The 18,439-nt window shown below is 43.1% G+C and overlaps 1 protein-coding gene across 3 annotated transcripts in view; it reads right to left on the minus strand.

Moving 5' to 3' along the window:
* The window catches only part of CCDC62 (coiled-coil domain containing 62), a 55,314-nt gene that overhangs the window by 21,693 nt on the left and 15,182 nt on the right, over positions 1-18,439 (minus strand). For 2 of the 3 annotated variants that reach the window (XM_027853554.1, XM_027853552.1), the window contains exons 4-6: positions 17,696-17,797; positions 15,502-15,673; positions 14,635-14,736 (exon numbers count right to left, since the gene is read on the minus strand). In XM_027853554.1, coding sequence (XP_027709355.1) covers positions 14,635-14,736; positions 15,502-15,673; positions 17,696-17,797 — 376 coding nt within the window. The remainder of the gene's footprint in view (positions 1-14,634; positions 14,737-15,501; positions 15,674-17,695; positions 17,798-18,439) is intronic. The other variant, XM_027853553.1, reaches the window with a different exon arrangement.

The following is an 18,439-nucleotide window of genomic DNA, read 5'->3' on the forward strand; positions in this document are numbered from 1 at the left end:
TACACATCTCACACACAAAGTCTATTCTGTCTTTGCTAAAAGCCCAGGAGAACATTAAGGACCACGATTTGTTTTTCACCACGGACCTGGATCGTTAAGACACGAACTTTCTGCCACACAGCAATGACATATTCTGTTACTCTGTGAATACAGTCATATCAGGCGGAGCTGGTTTTCATTCAACACAAGGTTAAAATGGGAACGCTTCCCTCTTCCTGAAACCAGGCCACAGGCAGTCAGAGGGACCAACAACATGTTTCAGCATCTTGTAAATACAAGGAGCCTCGCATGCTCAAGGAGTGGTTCCCAGGACAGCGGCAGCATTATTACATCATCTTACGAGGAAAACCAATTCAAAATATGGACATGACAACCCAACGCTTCTTTGAGCTGAATAGTGGTTTGACTTGAGTTGTTGACTAGGAATTTGTCAGCAGTATTACACTAATGCATTGTAACATGTTAGACTTCACTTTTTTTATTAATGTACTTTGTTTCAACAAATCAATCCCTTTCTAATAAATAACCCGAAGTGCAGTCCAATTTTAAAACTATTAAGTAAACTCCCCTCCCCTGTCTTACTCTGATGCCTGCTGCTGGTGTGGAGGTGACTCCTGAAGCCAGCAGGGTGTGAACTCAGGCAGGTTCTGCCAGGCCGGAGGGGCTTTACGCGGGGCCCCACACCCGATCTGTTTTCTGAAGACTGGCTTAACTCCCTCCTCACAGAGAGGCTTGTTACCAGGACACTAGCCACCTGGGGATAGATACGTGACTTTGGGCCACGGAAACCCACTAAACCTAGAAAAAAAAAAAAAAACATGGCCCTAAGGCCTGGGAGGTCCATTCTGCTTATGTGGTGTCAGAAGAAGGGGTGCTGGAGGCTAAGAATCACACGGTTTTTAGACAATCCACAAATTGCAGCTCACTATTGGCACTACGACTGGGAAAATCTTCCCCAAATGTGTATGTGTAGCTAAATGAAGCCAATCGTGATGTTCTTGCTAGAAATGAAACCAGCAGATGAAAGTGAAGGAGGGCTACAAACAAAATAAAAATGAAAAAGATTTGCACGAGATCTTATAACAAGCTGCTTTCTTTATTAAACACAGCAGAATCACCACACCTGGACCCAACACGACAGTCTCTAAAGAGAACAAAACAAGGAAAACTAGCCAGAAGAGATGTGTACACGAGGCAACCCAGCTGGGAGGGCACTGAGGGACGAAGGCTTGGGGGAAATGTCAGACCTTACGAAAACAAAACAGGTGAACAGGTGAACAACGCTGATCGACAGACAAGCCTGACTCTCCCAATGATCTAACCAGAATCTCCCACACAGAAATCAAGAGCAACAACCAATCAGCAAGGACTTCTTAGTGTGCCTGGCAGTGTGCTCAGAGCCGGGGACATTAGTGCAAAGGCTGACCAATCCCTACCCAACGAGCTTAAAGTACATAGAGGAACATCTACAGCATAAATATGAAGTGAATACTCCCCCAAGAGAGTTAGGGAAGGAGGGCATCAGCAGGTGGAGAGATCAGGAAAGGCTTGATGCAGAATATGGCGCCTGAGCTGCGTCGGAAAGGAGGAGATGAGGTCGTTCATAGAGAATCAGCGATATTCAAGAATGGAGGACAGCTTTACATTTCACAATTAACTGGAAGACGTAGAGAATAGAAGAGCCCACTCACTTATTGTTTGTGGATGCCAAAAAAGTATCTGAGCCAACAGAACGTGTCTTCGAAGCTCTCTCTTCCGATGGCTCTCATCCACACAGTAGAGCCATTTAAGATGCCTTGGAAGGTGGAATCCTGTTTCACAACCCTCTGATAATAATCATTAGGCCAGGTCTAAGACCAGGAGATGTGCACTTGCCAAAGCTATCTGCCACTGTGATGGAGGAGATCCAGCTCAGAAGGCAGGATGTGTACGGCGTCATCCTCCACATGGTTATGGTTATCCGTGGGTGACTTTGTGCGGACTGTATGAAGTCCAAGGCATTGTCATGTTTCCTGGAAGGGATCCATTATCACTCAAAGAAGTCTGGTCTGTCCACAAAGGAAAGATCAAGTGGCGGAAAAGCACTCACTGTCTAAATTTCAACATGCATTTGGACGGACACCCATACAGAGCAGGGAGTATTAACCATCTTCGTGTCATAGATCCCCTTGACAGTCTAGTGAAGCCTATGCATTCCTCAGAATGATGCTTTTAAATGCATAACATAAAATACATAAGCTTACAAAGGAAACCGAGTATATTAGAATACAGTTATAAAAATAGAAAAAAAAGTTTGCAGTTCCCAGGTGTTGAAAGTGATTTCTCTTGGTAATCTGTGTACTGGAGACTCAGAGCTTCCCCCCTCCCACCCCTGCCAGCCTTCTGACCAAAGTTCTTCAGAAGGACATCTCTGATAATGAGATTGCATTGAATCTTCTTATTTTGGTCAAACTCCAACCCAGGCCTGAATTGATTTTATCCTACTCATGTTTGGGTGGAGACAGACTTTCAAGACTAGGGGTGGTATTTCCTTTGATGGAGGGCTATATTGGCCCTTGTGGACTGAGTGATCTAAGGAACCCACCCACCTCCTAGTATGTCGACTAATCATGGTTGATTGACACCTCCTTGAGAATACCTACTCTTCGAAAAGCATATAAGGCTGTACCCCCAAATCCCAAAAGTCCAGTTTTGGACTGAACTCCCATGCAATACATGTCAAGCCACCTTGAGAGAAATTAAACCATGGACATATGTACCCCAATTTCATTTGTCTCTTTCTTAGAGCAGACTGTGTTTCAAATTGGGGTTTGTGGGGTTCATGGGGTTTGTGGTTCACACAGGTAAAGAAACCCTGTTCTAGAGGCAGCTGGTAGTGTAGTGTACAGAGCACTGGGCCTAGAGTCAAGGAAGACCTGAGTTCAAATCCAGCCTCACATGGAGTGACTTGAGTGACACTGGGCAAGTCACTTAACCTGTTTGCCTCAGTTTCCTCATCTGCAAAATGGGAATAAGAACAACATTTCCCTCCCAGAATTGTTATGAGGATCAAATATGTATAAAGCATTTGGCATAGTACCCTGCATATAGTAGGTGCTTAACAAATGTTTGTCCCCTTCCCTTCACTCCTCCAAGAGCTTTTTCCTCAGTGCATCTGGGACAGACAGTACAGAAAGAAAGTAAGCTGAGCACATAGTAAAACAGAATAAGCTAGCTGTCTGCAAGAGCTCCTTTGAAGATCCCAAGTTTCCCATAAAAGGCCCATCTTTTCAATATTATCATTGCACTAGTGCTGCTCTATGGCAGCCAGGTAAGTAATATGACTACCTCCAAAGAGCTGAAAATGAGTCTCACACAGAAAGGACAATGGAGAGAGGGGCGAGAGGTGTGAGCAGCACACAAAACGTTATCAAAGGAGAATTCTTAAGAAGAATCAGGGTCAAAGATGTCATCAAAGAGCTGACTGGTGAGAACACAATGTGGGCTCATCCTGTGACCAGACGGAGGGAAGCCAGACAGCTTTGCTGCTATACTGACAATGTCAAGGGAGGATGAGGAAGGCCCCTGGCATGTTGGATGGATCAAAGATCTGCCTGAATACCTGAGTAAACCAAAACTCTCCCAGACAGGTGAACTTTGATGAGATGATGGAAGTAGAAACTGAAATAGTGTCTGAGGCATTCCAGGCATGGTACAGACATCTAAATCATCCTTAGATCGATATGTTAAAAAAAATTCAAAACACAAGCTTAATATTTTTGATGATGTGACTTTCTGAAAGACTCTAAGGTAATGATATCTGTGGTCTTCTTCTAAGACCTTACATGTTACCTTTCTCCTTTATGAAGCATAAACAATTTTTATCTGGGAAAAGATCCACAGATTCCCTATAATGCTACGATATTGATTATTTGGAACGCCACAAAGGTATTGTTATATTATTATTGTTATATTATATTATATGTTATATTATATGTTATATTATATTATTGTTATATTATACAAAAACAATAAATATTATACAATATATATTGTATATATACATATATACAATAAATATTATACAATAAATATTATATTATACAGATTATATATTGTAAAAACAAATATTATAGGAAATTATATAAAAAATTATACAAAAACAAAAAAAACTATACATCCACTTGGCCAGCCAATCTGCAAAAACATGCCGCTAGTCACATGGAGGCCAGAGAAAGACATGTGATGAATCAAGTTCATCTCATGAAAACATTGATCTAGAACTGGGAGGAATCTCAGAGGTCAATTAGTTCAATCTCTTCATTTTAAAGATGAAGAAACTCCCTTTGACGCAGCAATAGCACTTCTAGGGCTGTATCCCAAAGAGATCATACAAACGGGAAAAGGGCAGCTCTTTTTGTGGTGGCAAAGAATTGGAAATTGAGAGGATGCCCATCAATTGGGGAATGGCTGAGCAAGTTGTGGTATATGAATGTGATGGAATACTATTGTGCTATAAGAAATTATGCACAGGCTGACTTCAGAAAAACCTAGAAAGATTTGTATGGTCTGACGCTGAGTGAAGTGAGCAGAACCAGGAGAACATTGTACACAGTAACAGCCACGCTGTGCGATGACTAACGTTGACAGACTTAGCCCTTCTCAGCAATACAAGGATCTAAGACATCTCCAAAGGCCTCGTGATGGAAAATGCTATCCACATCCAAAGAAAGAACCATGGAGTCTGAATGCAGATCGAAGCATACTCTTTGCTATTTTTTTTCCCTCTGTTTTGTTTTGTTTCTTCTTTCTTATGGTTCCTCCTATTGGTTCTAATTCTTCCTTACAACATGACTAATGTGAAAATATGTTTAATAGGAATGTGTATGTATCATATCAGACTGTGTGCTGTCTTGGGGAGGGAGGTGGGGAGGGAGGGGAATAAAATTTAAAACTCAAAAGCTTATGGAAGTGATTGTTGATAAATCAAAATAAATTACTTAAAATTTTTTTAAAACAAATAAATAAAGATGAGAAAACTGAGATCCAAAGATGTGATGTGATGTGCCCAACTTAACGCAGGTAATAAACATCAAGAGGTAGGATTTGAACCCAGGTCCTCTGGTTCCAGAATCAATGTTTTTTCTCCTATCATTCTCATGGAGTGCCCATTACCGCCCACCTACAGCAGAGTCTCCCTGCCTTCAGTCTCCACTCCCTTCCCATCTCGCACACGGCTGCCAAGGCCCAGTTCTGACAGGAACACTCCCCACTGTCTACAGGATAAAACCCAAACTCCTCGCAATGGCACGTAGGACTGTCCTAGATGGAATGCCCAATCCACCTTTCCAATCTTCTTCCCTGCTCTCTTCCCCCTCCTATGCTCCAACTAAGTTGTAATATTTCCCTTAGAATTCCCTCCCGACTCAATATTCATCCTTCACGAGCCAACTCAAGGTTAATTCCTCCATGAAGAATTCCTGCCAACAGAGTGTCTTTGTCCAGTAAATCTCTTTGGCCACCATGCTTTTACTTTCACATCATGGCTTAAATTAGATTTCAATGGATTTTAGAGCTGCAATGACCTGCAGAGACCATCGAGCCCAAACCGTCTCTGGATAATAATCCCCTAGAATAACATACTCCAGCAGTCATACAGCCATGCTTAAAACTCTCCCCCACAAAGCAGACCACATCTCATCAAGACAGGAGAAGCTCCTTTTCACATCAAGCTTCAATCTGCCTCTTGGTAATGTCTACCTATTTTTTCAACCTCTACCTATGGCTACTAGTTCAGCCCTTTGGGACCAAGAGAACAAGCCTAATGCCTTTTCCATGGGACAGCCTTCAAAGAGTTGAAGACAGCTCTCATAAATCCTGCTGTGTTCTCTTCTCCAAGTGATGTATGAGCATCTCCTCCAAGCTTGCTTCCTATGGCATGGACTCAATGCTGCCCTTCTCTGGGCTCTCTCAAGTTCCCTCCTGACCTGTGGCACTCAGAACTGAGTCTGACCTGGCAGAGGACAGAAGGGTATGACCACCTGATTCCTGAACATGGCACTTATCTTAATGAGAACCCCAAGATCCCATTGGCTCACTTGGCTGCCACATGACAATGATAAACGACAGCTAACGTTTATACAGAGCTTACTATGTGCCAGACATTATGCTAAGCGCTTTACTATTACTGTCTCATTTGATCCTCTCAATAACTCTGTAACGTGGGCGTTATTATTATCCCCATTTTACAGATGAGGAAATTGAGGCAAACAGAAGTTAAGTGACTAACCCATAGCCACACAGCTAGAAAGTACCTGAGGGTAGGTATTAATTTGGGTCTTCCTGATTCCAGACCCAGTCCTCTATCTACTGCGCCACTTAGCAGCCCCCACACTGTTGAGTCATATTGAGCTTGCATTGAGCTCATGAATACTGCATTGCTCAATGCACATTGAGCCCCTGGATCTTTTTCAGATAATCTGCCAGCTATCCATTCTTCTCCCACCCTGTGCTTCTAAATAGAAGTTGATTTTTTGAAATAAAATATAAGACTTTATACTTATATCTATTGTATTTCATCTTGTGGGGTTCGGCTCAATCTTCTAGTCTATTAAAATCTTTTGGGATCTTGTCCTTTCCTCCTGGTTTTTTGTCAGCGGCAACCTTAAAGAGCATACCCTCTATGCCTTTATCCAAGTCCCTGATAAAGATGTTCAGCTGCCCATGGCTAAGCACAGATCCCTGGGGCGCTTCCTTGGAGACTGCCTTCCAACTTGACACCTGACCATTAACATGACTCTTTCAGACAAGTCTTTCAACCGCTTTAAAATCCATCTAACTGTATTATTGTCCAGCCCGTGTCTCTCTACCTTTTCCAAAAGAAAAACATGAGATATTTAATCAAATGTTTTGTAAAAATCCAGGTAAACTCTTATCTAGAGCATTTCCTGGACCTACCAGTTTAGCAACCCTGCCACAAAAGGAAATGAGGTTAGCCTGGCACTACCTGCTCTTCATGCTGCCCTCTGTGCTCATCACTTCCTTTTAAATGTTCACTAACAGACCTGTAAGAACATGTTCCAGAATCTTCTCAGGAATCACGGCCAAGCGCAGGACCTATAGTTTGTGGATTCTAATCTCTTCCCGTTTTTGAAAATCAAGTCATGGGTCCTTTACCAGTCCTGTGGCATCTTTCCTGTTTTCCACAATCCTTCCAATAAAACTGCCAGTGGTTCAGCAGCCACATCTATGAATTCTTCCAGTACCCAAGAATGTAGTTCATCTGGGCCAAGTGACTTAGGGTCATCACAAGCAAGTGGGTGCTGTCTCGTCTCTTTACTTTTCCCGTACATCAGCTTCTGATTGGTCATTTTTGTCCTGTCTTCACCAATGCAAAAGTTGTTCTTTGGCAGAGAAAATAGAAGCAAAGCATGAATTGGGCACATCTGCCGCCTCTCTTCTGCCAGTCTCAGTGAGCAGCACTCCTACCATCTATTCTCTTTTCCCCCAATAGGGTTTTAATAAACTCCTTTGGTGGTCTCAAGGCTTCCTGGCGGATGTTGGCTCCTTCTGAGGTTTAATACTCCCAATACTATTCTTTTTTTTTTTTAAGACAATTGGAGTTAAGTGACTTGCCCAGGGTCACACAGCTAGTAAGGGTCAAGTGTTTGGTCTGAGGCTGGATTTGAACTCAGGTCCTCCTGACTTCAGGGCTGGCGCTCTATCCACTGCGCCACCTCACTGCCCCACCTGTTACTATTCTTAAAGGACTGTCATACTTTTGTATTCATTTTCAGTAACGTTTTCAGTTACCTTCTCTTGCTTGCATCTTTTGTAGATAGTTTTAAAAAAAAATCTAAGTTGGTAGGTGAATTCTCTGGACAACCACATTGATTGAGGGGGAAGCAAACAAGCATTTATGAAGCACCTACTATGTGAAAGACACTGTGCTAAGTGCTTTACAAATATTATTGCACTGGATCTTCACAACACCCCAATATTATTATTGTCCTCATTTTACAGATGAAGAAACTGAGGCAGACAGTGATGAAATGACTTGCCCAGGGTCATACAGCTAGTATGATTCTGGGGTAAGTCACCACTTTACTCCCCCTGCTTGAAAGCCTTCAGGGACTCCCCAGTAAATACAATAGGGATTCAGGTGAAGGAAAAATTATTCTGTAGCTATAGGCATTCAAGGCCTCTAATTTCACCCAATGATACTTTTCTAGGCTCATCCAGCAGTAATCACCTCCTGCACTCTACATCCCCACCAAACTAGTCGCTGTTTCTGGATGCCATCCCACTTCTTCTGGGCTCTGTTCCTTCTATGCGCTGTCTCCCATACCCAGAATCTTCCCGTCCCACCATGCTGAAATCTGCCCTTTTTTCAAGGCCAGGTGGAGCTGCCCCTTGATTCCCCCGGCAACGCTTTGAGTCTTTCTCCACTCTGAGTCTTTCATGCCTGCCTGTCTGGACATCTTCTATCCTGGTATGTTATAATTTGGATTAGAGCTGCTTGTGCAGAGACTGTGTCCGGTTTCTCTCTGCATCTCGAGAGCTTGGCATCATGCATTTAACCTAATAAATTCTTTTTTTAAAATAGTCGATTGAATCTAATGCAAATGTCTGTGCTGCAAAGTAAAGTGAAATGAAAATGTCTACAGTAAACATGATAAGCCTTTTAAAAGAGTTCAACTGAATTAAGGGGAATGAATGCAAAACACCTATGAATGGCCCCAGCAGCTCCGGAACTAGTGGGAATCAGGGGATGGCCACAGGACCAAAGGCTGTTTGTCAAGACTGATCCAAGGCACCGTGCTCCTGACCAACTGCTCCTGGTTCTCTCCTGACCAAAGCTGATTGAGCATGCCCTGAGTTCCCCTGACCTGACTGAACGCCCTGGGCTCTCCGGCCCTGACCAAGCACACTCTGGGCTCCCCTGACCTGACCCGACCAAGTACACTGCGCACTCTTCTGACCTGCAGGTGCAGCCTGACTCCAGCATGTCACATGACCTCAACTGCTCAGTCTCTTCATCTCATTACTTTCAAATCATTTCTCATCCAATAAAAAGAGTGGCCTCTGGTGGCACAAAACTATTTTTTTTTTCATTCTTTAATTTCTCAGTCCATAAACTCAGGATAATCTCAATGCTTTCACCGAGGCCAAGCTGCGCTCTGCTCCCTACATCCATGGTTTTCACACCGAGACTCTCCCCGTGACATTCAATGGCTCCAAATCTCAGACTGCCACAATCTCAGAGTAATCACAATTGCAGGTGACCCAAAAGACCAATGAGAGACACCAGGTATAAGTGAGGAGGCTCCAGCCTGTTCCTAGGCCCCCTCACAAATGAGAGGTGATGTAAAGGCAGCATTCAACCAGAAAAGGAGGAGGCAGGTCACAGAGTGAGAGGGAAGGCCCGCCTGGAGCTCCACTGGGATCCCCACATAGGAACACACCCCAAAGAAGAGCTTCGAGCACGAACCCCAGGACTTGTGGAGGGACATGAACGAGAACCACACAGAACATGGAGACAAGAGGCCACAGGGATCAGATCACAGGCCCAATGATGAAGAATCAATTCATAATGATCACGCCCATAGGATTAAAGAGCAGACAGATAGATAAAAGAGGAGCATACTATAAGCACATTAGTACTGTTAACCTAATAAAATATGTTCTAACCTGCCCACATTAAAATGTTTTACTATGTTCTCCTAATATTTATAAGAACGCTGAAAAGACTAGCAGGGGAATATTTTTGAATTACTTAAAATAATTTTAACTTTGAAATTCTGTTGGAAGGGAGGGGATTCCACTATTTCTTAATTACACATCTTTCACTATTTACTTCAAAAGATTTGAGATTTCATCCACGTGGGTGCTTCCTGTACTGGGTACCAACATAGGTGATGTTCCCTCCACAACGGATTTTGGAAAGCCCACTTGGTAGGTTATATCCCGGTGATATGTGAGTCTGGTCCCAGAATTACAGAATTTCACAACTAGAAAGGATGGACCTCAATAGTCGTGACCCCAAAGGAATCCCTGCCACAAGACCTCTGACAAGGGGTCATCCAGTCTCTGCTTGAAGATTTTCAAAGAGGGGTAGGTCACTGAGGCAGCCCCTTCCACTCGGGGAGGTATCTCATTGGTAAGACGCTTTTCTTGACATCCAGCTGAGATGGGCCTCCTTACCTCTACCTCCTACTCAGCAGGCGGGGCCAAGCAACAAAGGCTGTCCGTCTCCCACATGAGGGCCATTCAAATACTAAAAGACAGCTTTTCCATTCCCATTCCTCTCCCCCCAGGTCGTCTGCTCTGCAGGGAAAACACCCTCATTTCCTTCAACCTGTCCTGTGACCTCAAGCCCTCGGGCCATTGGGGTTGCTCTCTGGACGCTCTCCACCTTCTAAGTATCACTCTCTCTTTATGAAACATTAAAGTTGCATTTGCTTTCTTGTCTGCCATTTTACCCTACTGATTCATACTGAACTTGCAAGTTCATAAGAACCCCCAGATCTTTTTTCACACAAACTAAATTACGCTGCCTTCCCAAACTGTTTTTATGAGGATTTTAAAAATTCAAGTGTAAGACTTTACATTTATTCCTATTAAGTTTCTCCTGATCACAACTGGCCCAAGGCCACAGCCTCTCAAGAAATTTTAGGATCCTGACTCCATCATCGAGTGGGTCAGCTATTCCCGTCAGGTTTGTGTCATTTGCAAACTTTATAAGCATGCCATATACACTTCAGAGCAAGTTCTGATAAAAAGCATTAAACTACACAGGGTTAACTATACAAGGATCCTATAAACTACACAGGATTACAAGGTAAGCATATTTTAACCCCAGAAACCATTGCTTCTTTCCTGTAGGGAAAGATAAGCTCAAAAATAAAACTACTCTTTGTTGATTAAGCAGAAATTCCCCAGGGGATTCCACTGATGATTTCCTCCCAAAATGACAGGTGACCATTAATCACTTCTCTTTGAGCCCAGCCATTCAACCAATTCCAAATCCAGCAGATATTATATGGCCTACATTATATTATCTAATCCATATCTCTCCATCTTTTCCACAAGAACAAAGTGAGATACTTTAGTAAATGCTTTGCTAAAATCTCACTAAACTCCTATCTACAGCAGTCCTCTGAACTGCCAATATGAGAAACCTATCAAAAAGGAAAACAAGGTTAGCTGTTCATGACCTGTTCTCCACTCTGTGATCATCGCTTCTTTTTCTAAAAGGTCGTTAACCTTGACTTTAATAATACATTCCAGAATTTTCCCAGAAATTGAAAGCAAGTTCACTGGTCACTGACCACTTCCTTTTTGAACATCAAGTTAACCTCTGCTGTCCTCCAGCCCTGTGGTGCCTCTCCTACTTTCCATGACCCTTCAAATATCACTGGTAGTGACCCAGGGATGGCATTTGCATGTTTTTTCAGTACTCAAGGCTGTAGTTCATCTGGGCCAGACTACTTGAATTCATCAAGGGTAGCTAGGTCCTCTCTTATCTCCTTACTTTTCTTGGGTATCAACTCCCTATTAGCAGTTTTTGTTCTGTGCTTGCCCATCCAATGGTCACTCTCCTTGGTAGAGAAAACAGAGGCCAAATCAGAATTGTTCAGTTCAGCCCTCTCTCTGTCATCCCTTCTCACCACGCCATCCTCCCAGACAGTCCTATCCCTTTTCTGAGCCTCTTCTTTTCCTGATAGAGCTTTGTGACCCCTCTTTCTGTTGTCCTCAGCTGTGCTCAGCTGATTCAGAGCTCCAGAATGCCTGACATACTCTTACAGCACCAAACCACACACATCTGTTTTCATCTTCTCTTATTGAGCACTGCTTCTTCTTTCTGTATTTATCTTTTTAAAACCCACGCTAGTTGGTGAGTTCCCTGGGCATCGGTACCATTGTCTATAAATAGTTAATAATTTTCTACCTCATCAAAACCATTTTGCTTTATCTGTTCAAAATTTCATTCTTGAGAGCTTGTAGGCCTCCACGAGTGATTTCCCCTGCAGAACTCTGGATTCATGACAACTTACTTATCTTTCCTCTGTACCCTTTGAAATCTGTTTGCACAAAGCTGCACATCAAACTGAGCCCCGCTTCCATTTCCTTCATAATTATAAATTCATGAGAGTTACTATTTCTCCCCAAAGTTTCCATGGTTTTGACCCCAGAAACCACTTCTTCCCTGTTGGCAAAAAAGAAGCCCAAGAATCAAATTCCCCTTTGTTGATTTCTCTACCCTTTGAACAATAAAATCATTTTATTAAGGCAAAGCAAGAAATTATTAGCTCCTTTGATTCTGGCAGAGAGCAAACTCCAACAACAATTGGATAACAAATCTTCCATCGCCCCTCCATGACGCCTCTGTGCCAGGCTCATGATGTTTCCCAAGCTGCCTCACTTATTTAGTCTACAGTACCATCAATGACAAAACAACTTATGTTTCTCCCTCTACTGATATTGACCAAATGCTCTCCACCATATGCTTCCCCTCTCCGCTTTCTAGATTTCTTCACATGAGTGGACCTTAATATTCCTTGCTAATTCCCAATCTCTTTTCCCTATCCTGTTTCTTTCAAATCACATCAGCCCTACTGAGGTCATTTGGTCTGATCCCATTGCAAAGTTATCACCTAAAGTTAAATCCTCTGGTTCATTTTTGACCATTGGCTACACTTGGTACATTTGTGGCTAGACATTTGAGGACTTGGGTTTCGCTGTTTTCACTTCCTTGAACTTTGTCTCCTGTGAACTTCTGGATGTCTTAGCCATCATCCTTCTTATACTGCAGTGTCTTGCGATGGTGTCTACCTTGGAGTATAGACACAGGAAATTTCCTCTCCTCCTCTGCTCCTTTTTGGAGAGGAGATTGAACACGTAAGATATCAGGCAAATACATTCATACCAAAATGTGTTAGTGGTATTCCATCCCTGGACAGAAAACCCTATATTTTAAGCCTTGATCCAGAAATCAAAGTTCCATTTTCAGGCACCAAGTCAACTAGTTGTTCACTTCCCAAATCTGCTTTTCTTTTTTGTACCCTTTGCCTTTAATCGGAAGCAGTGATGAAAACACCACCTGTGCCCTGGGGTTTTTGGTTTCTTGTCCAATATTTCAGAATCTTTGGCAAAATGCTTCCTTCTAGCAGAATCATTTATGCCCACATAAATAACTAAAAGGGTACCAGGGTACCAGTCATCTCCTTGGACAAGTCTTGGTAGCTTCACTGATATGTCTTGGATACATGGAAGGCCTTTCTCACTTGCTATCCTCACAAGGACACAACACTACCTCCCTCAACAAGGAGTCACCAAGTGCCGCTGGTCTTCTCATCTTTCCTGATGATTTCTCACCAAGTGCTACTCTATCATCACACCTTGGAGGACCAGTAGCTTCTCATTTCCCAAGGCACCCTGCTTCCTCCTGTGTAAGAAGAGGCTCCAGTTCGCTTATTGGCTCAAATTCTCTGTGTGCCTGGCTCCTTTCCACCCCCGTGTGCCATTCTTCTGCTCTCTGACCTTTGGGCACAGGGCTAGTCTCTCCACTGCCACTTCAGATCTTTCTTCTGCCTTAGAGACATCAATGCTGCTCCTCCAGGACCTTTAGGAAGATTTCATTATCCCTGATAACCTGGAGCACAAGGAGACATTCCTCAAACTTCTCACCTTTTATTTTGGGAGGGAGACCATTCTGGACTTTGCATACAACAGAAATACCAATCAGTGCAAACTTCTCTCTGCTCTGCTTTCTCACTGGTAGTGAGACCATCAGTCCTTGTCTTTCAAACTCCTTTGGGTGAGGACAACTCTGTAACACCCACTTATTACCTTTAACCCCCCAAATAGCACACCCCATTTCCTTTCCTTCCTCTCAAGTGGACAGCCAGCACTACCAAACCTCCTTTCCCTTCTCTCCTTTGTCTTACTGATGTGTTGGACTTAACCTTTCCTTCCGTACTTTTTCCTGGCTTCTTCTCTCTGGTTCCTCATCCTCCTCTTCGGGCTCTTCTTGTCAATCTTTTTCCTCATCCTTCAAAACGAGGTGACCAAGTTCTTCTCAGCTGTCTCCTCCTACAGCTTGGCTTGTTCGCAGCTTCTCCCCAGCGTCTTCTCCCCAAATCCAATCTCTGGCCATCTTCTCAAGTCCCAAACCACCCAGATCACCTTCCCTATGTCCTTCTCCTCCCTCTCAGTCAGCTCCAGTCTCCAGCCCCCTGTGTCCCACACACTTCTCCTTCAGAAGCTAGAAGGGATCTTCCTTCCTCAGGCAGAAGCCACGCTTACAGTTCACCACTGGACCTATTCTGGAAGCCCCCCCTGCTCGGTAGGACTTTCAAAGACCTGCGCTCAGTTAGCAAAAGGGAATCGAGGGCACCCTCCGTACCATGAGGATACACCGGTGTATGCTTCTGCAAAAGTTTTCATCGCCATTGATGAATGTCCATATTTAACGAGAGAAAAGACTAAAAGGGCTTTAAACATTATATTTGGGGAAAGGTGTTTCCTCTGACATACTGCAGAGAGGTAAGTGACACTTGGGAAGACACAAGAGCTCGCTACACACACACGCCCAGCTGTATCAGACGTGCCAAGTGAAAATGCATGCGAGTTGAACAAGCTGCCCCCACTTACCAGTGAAGACCAGTTCATCATGCAGATGACTCTTCTCTTGCCTGAGGTGGATGATCTCTTCTCGCTGCTCATTATTTTCAGTCGTCTTTTCATTCAGCTCATCTTTAATATAAACAGGAAGAATCCGTTCTTGGAATCACACAGAAGCGCTGGCACCAAGAGCACCCCTATGTAAAGTCTCTTCCTATCTTTCGATATCAGTAGAGGAGAGAGGTGACGGAGGACCTATGGGGCTTTCTTGTGACTGCAACCTCCTGCCTCAACGCAATGACTGAGACAAGGGTTTGACGCGAAATCTCACCCGCAGACAGCCCTTGCAAGTTTCCACGTATGGGCTCAGCTCAATACTGCTTATGGCCGTAAAAGGTCTGATCCTTGACCTGACCTCACTCTGCTCCCGTCTACTGCAACATCAGCTTGTATGAAAAACAGGAGCATTCGGGGCTACGGGTTAGGGACAGCGACAGAGCTGAGGTCAAGAAGCCTTCCGTGGCCTGTACTACATGTATCAAAGACAGTTCATAAGGTCTAATTAAGATCTTAGCTTTTAAACCACGCAAAAATAGGGGAAGATGAAAATGAGTCAGAAAATCAGCCAAGTATCTGCGGGTATTCAAGTATGGAAAGTAAATACATATTAAGGTGAGCTGTAGAAATGGTTTCCCCCTCACTTACTAGAAGAATGGACAGTTGCCAAGGAAAACGTCACTTAGGCTACAGGTGCAAAAGGTTGTTTTTTGTTTGTTTGTTTGCTTTTTTTAAAAGAGCTTCTCTATATACAAACCACATTAGGAACACTCTTCTCTATGCACGGGTGCCCTAACACAAAAGCCAAGTGGCATATCATCACATAATTCCATTCCTTACCTTTTAGTTTAGTTACTTCAAACTTTAGCACTTTCATTTTCTGTTTATAATCTTGCTTTTCCTTGATAATACAGGATTCCACCATTTTGGCATCGTGCAAGGCATGTTCTAGCATCTTAAATTTATTTGAACAGTCCGTAATATGATTGATTGCCTCAGCAATATCTTTGTCCTGCAGATTAGAAATGCCAGCATTTTAATTTGCTTATATTTACATTAACCACACACAGAAAATCCAAAGTAGGAAAAAATGCCCTGGAAAACATGATCAGAGATTTAGAGACAGAAGAGACAGAAGAGAAGAGTTCACTCCCCCACCACCACCACCACCACAATGCCACCATTTTACAGCTGAGGAAAATAAGGAGCAAAAAGGTCAAATGACTTCTCCAAGGTCATGGAGCCAATAAGTATCTGAGGCTGGATTTGAACTCATCTTCCTGACTCCCAGTAAGGCATGCTCCCCACTGTACCATAAAGCTACTTTTTTTTTTTTTTTTGGCTAGGCAATGGGGTTAAGTGACTTGCCCAGGGTCACACGGCTAGTAAGTGTTATGTGTCGGAGGCCAGATTATGAACTCAGGTCCTCCTGAATCCAGGGCCGGTGCTCTATCCACTGTGCCACCTAGCTGCCCCTACCACAAGGCTACTTAAGCAGTCAATGTACTTACAGAGAGACTAATACTACTAATTAAAGAAAAGTCTTTCTTTACAAAATAATTCAAACATTTAGGTAGAATTCTTCCCATCGTTTAAATTTTAGAAAAACCCTGAAGTTTACCTGTATTCATACTAGTAGTCAACAAGTATACTTCTAAGTATTTAAGCTAGTGACCCGATGAGAACATCCTGTCACAGACAAAACATGCTGCTAAGGAGTCTCTAAGAAGATTTTTCAGAGAGCCTGGGTACTCTAGCAATAAGTATACTAGAAATATATGTACATATATATGAATATACACATATTATATCTCCAGAAAAATTTATATAAAATTCATATATGCCAAGTAGGTTAAATAAGCGTCCTTTTTTTAAAAAGCCTTTTCAAACAGAATCTCCTAGTTTTGGATCAAGCTCGCCACCTATAAGTTAAGCTACCCTACACAGGACACACTGAGCCAACGTTTTGACCTAAGTGACCTTTGACGATGAGCTTTCACCCTGTTCCATTGATTAGACTATTTTAAACTGTTCCCCACCTGGTGCAATTCTCAGCACAGAGGAAGAAATGTCTGAAACGTTCAACATCCTTTGGTTTGTTTTTCATGTCTAGCTGACCGAAGGAAAAGAACATTTGCCTGTTTATTAATCAACTGAGTTGACCTTTCTAAATCACTTTGCAAACCTTAGAGGCCATGATCAGATAACAGTGAGAAATGGAAAGAACAGGGACACCCAGGTGGCGCAGTGGATAGAGCACCAGCCCTGAAGTCAGGAGGACCTGGGTTCAAATCCGGCCTCAGACTAAACACTTGACGCTTACCAGCTGTGTGACCCTGGGCAAGTCACTTAACCCCAATTGCCTAAAAATTAAAAAAAAAAAAAGAAATGGAAAGAACAGAAAAAAAGGAAAGGTAATAGAAGGAAAGAAAGGAGAAAGGGAGGCTGCTGGCAGGAAGAAAGCAAGAATGAGAAACAGAGACAAGGTTCACTCATTTACTCAATAAGCAACACACTGAGTGCCCACTACTCTGTACGAGGCCCCATGCTAAACCAATATAATGATCAAAATAATCCTATTCTCAAAGAGCTTATATTCAACAGGGAGAAACACATCCATAGAAATTCAGTTCAAAATATACACACGGTAATTTCTTCCTAGGATGCGAGGAAAGGGGGTGGCCAAGATGAGCTTTAAAGGAAGTGGGTTGAGCTGGTTTCATTAGATTTGCAGAGCCTTACCCTTACAGCTATCTTGGAAATACTAATTGCTGACTGAATTATGTATCACAGCTCTTCACCTAGTCTTTATCAGCAAACTCAAGCCCAAGGCCACAGCAGCCCCCAGGGGAAAACTGTTCTCTAGGGTTCAGTGAGTGGCTAGTGCAGCAGAACCAGCCTGAGGGCCTAAAGGAGCCCAGCAAGCGGGCACCCGGTCAGTCAATGTGCCATGCTCGCTTATTTTTTCAAGGTTCTCATAAAGCCTAATAAAGCTATCTGAGAAAGTAAGTCAAAAATGCAGTCGGTGTGTTACCTTAAGCTTGATCATTGTAGAGAGCGCCTGTTCTCGGGCTTGTAACTGTCCTATCTGTGCTGAAAGTTCCATCACTGAGTTGTTGAGACATCTGTTTTTTCCCTATGAGAGAATAATGCAAGAAGAGAAAAAGAAGATGTTTGTCACATTCTGTCTGTACTATTAGAGCTCCCACTAGAACAGGAATCTGGGTTCATTTTACTTCTTTTGCTGGTGATTTCTTTGTTTTCATTTACTTACATCTATCTGGTGTGAAAGTAGGTTAAATAAGCATCCTTTTTTTAAAAAGCCTTTTCAAACAGAATCTCCTAGTTTTGGATCAAGCTCGCCACCTATAAGTTAAGCTACCCTACACAGGACACACTGAGCCAATGTTTTGACCTAAGTGACCTTTGACCTGGGTTCAAATCCAGCCTCAGACTAAACACTTGACACTTACCAGCTGTGTGACCCTGGGCAAGTCATCCATCCTGTTCCATTGATTAGACTATTTTAAACTGTTCCCCACCTGGTGCAATTCTCAGCACAGAGGAAGAAATGTCTGAAATCTTCAACATCCTTTGGTTTGTTTTTCATGTCTAGCTGACCGAAGGAAAAGAACATTTGCCAGCAAATCAGAAGACCCGTGTTCTAGACCCAGCTCTTCTGGGCAAATCATTTCTTCTCTGGGCCTCATTTTCCTCATCTGTAAAATGAGGGGGTTGGACTAGATGATCTCTAAGTTCCCGTTCAGCTCTTACTCTA

Source organism: Vombatus ursinus, unplaced genomic scaffold, assembly GCF_900497805.2.
Source record: "Vombatus ursinus unplaced genomic scaffold, bare-nosed wombat genome assembly UNPS02009994.1, whole genome shotgun sequence".
NCBI classification, from domain to species: Eukaryota; Metazoa; Chordata; class Mammalia; order Diprotodontia; family Vombatidae; genus Vombatus; species Vombatus ursinus.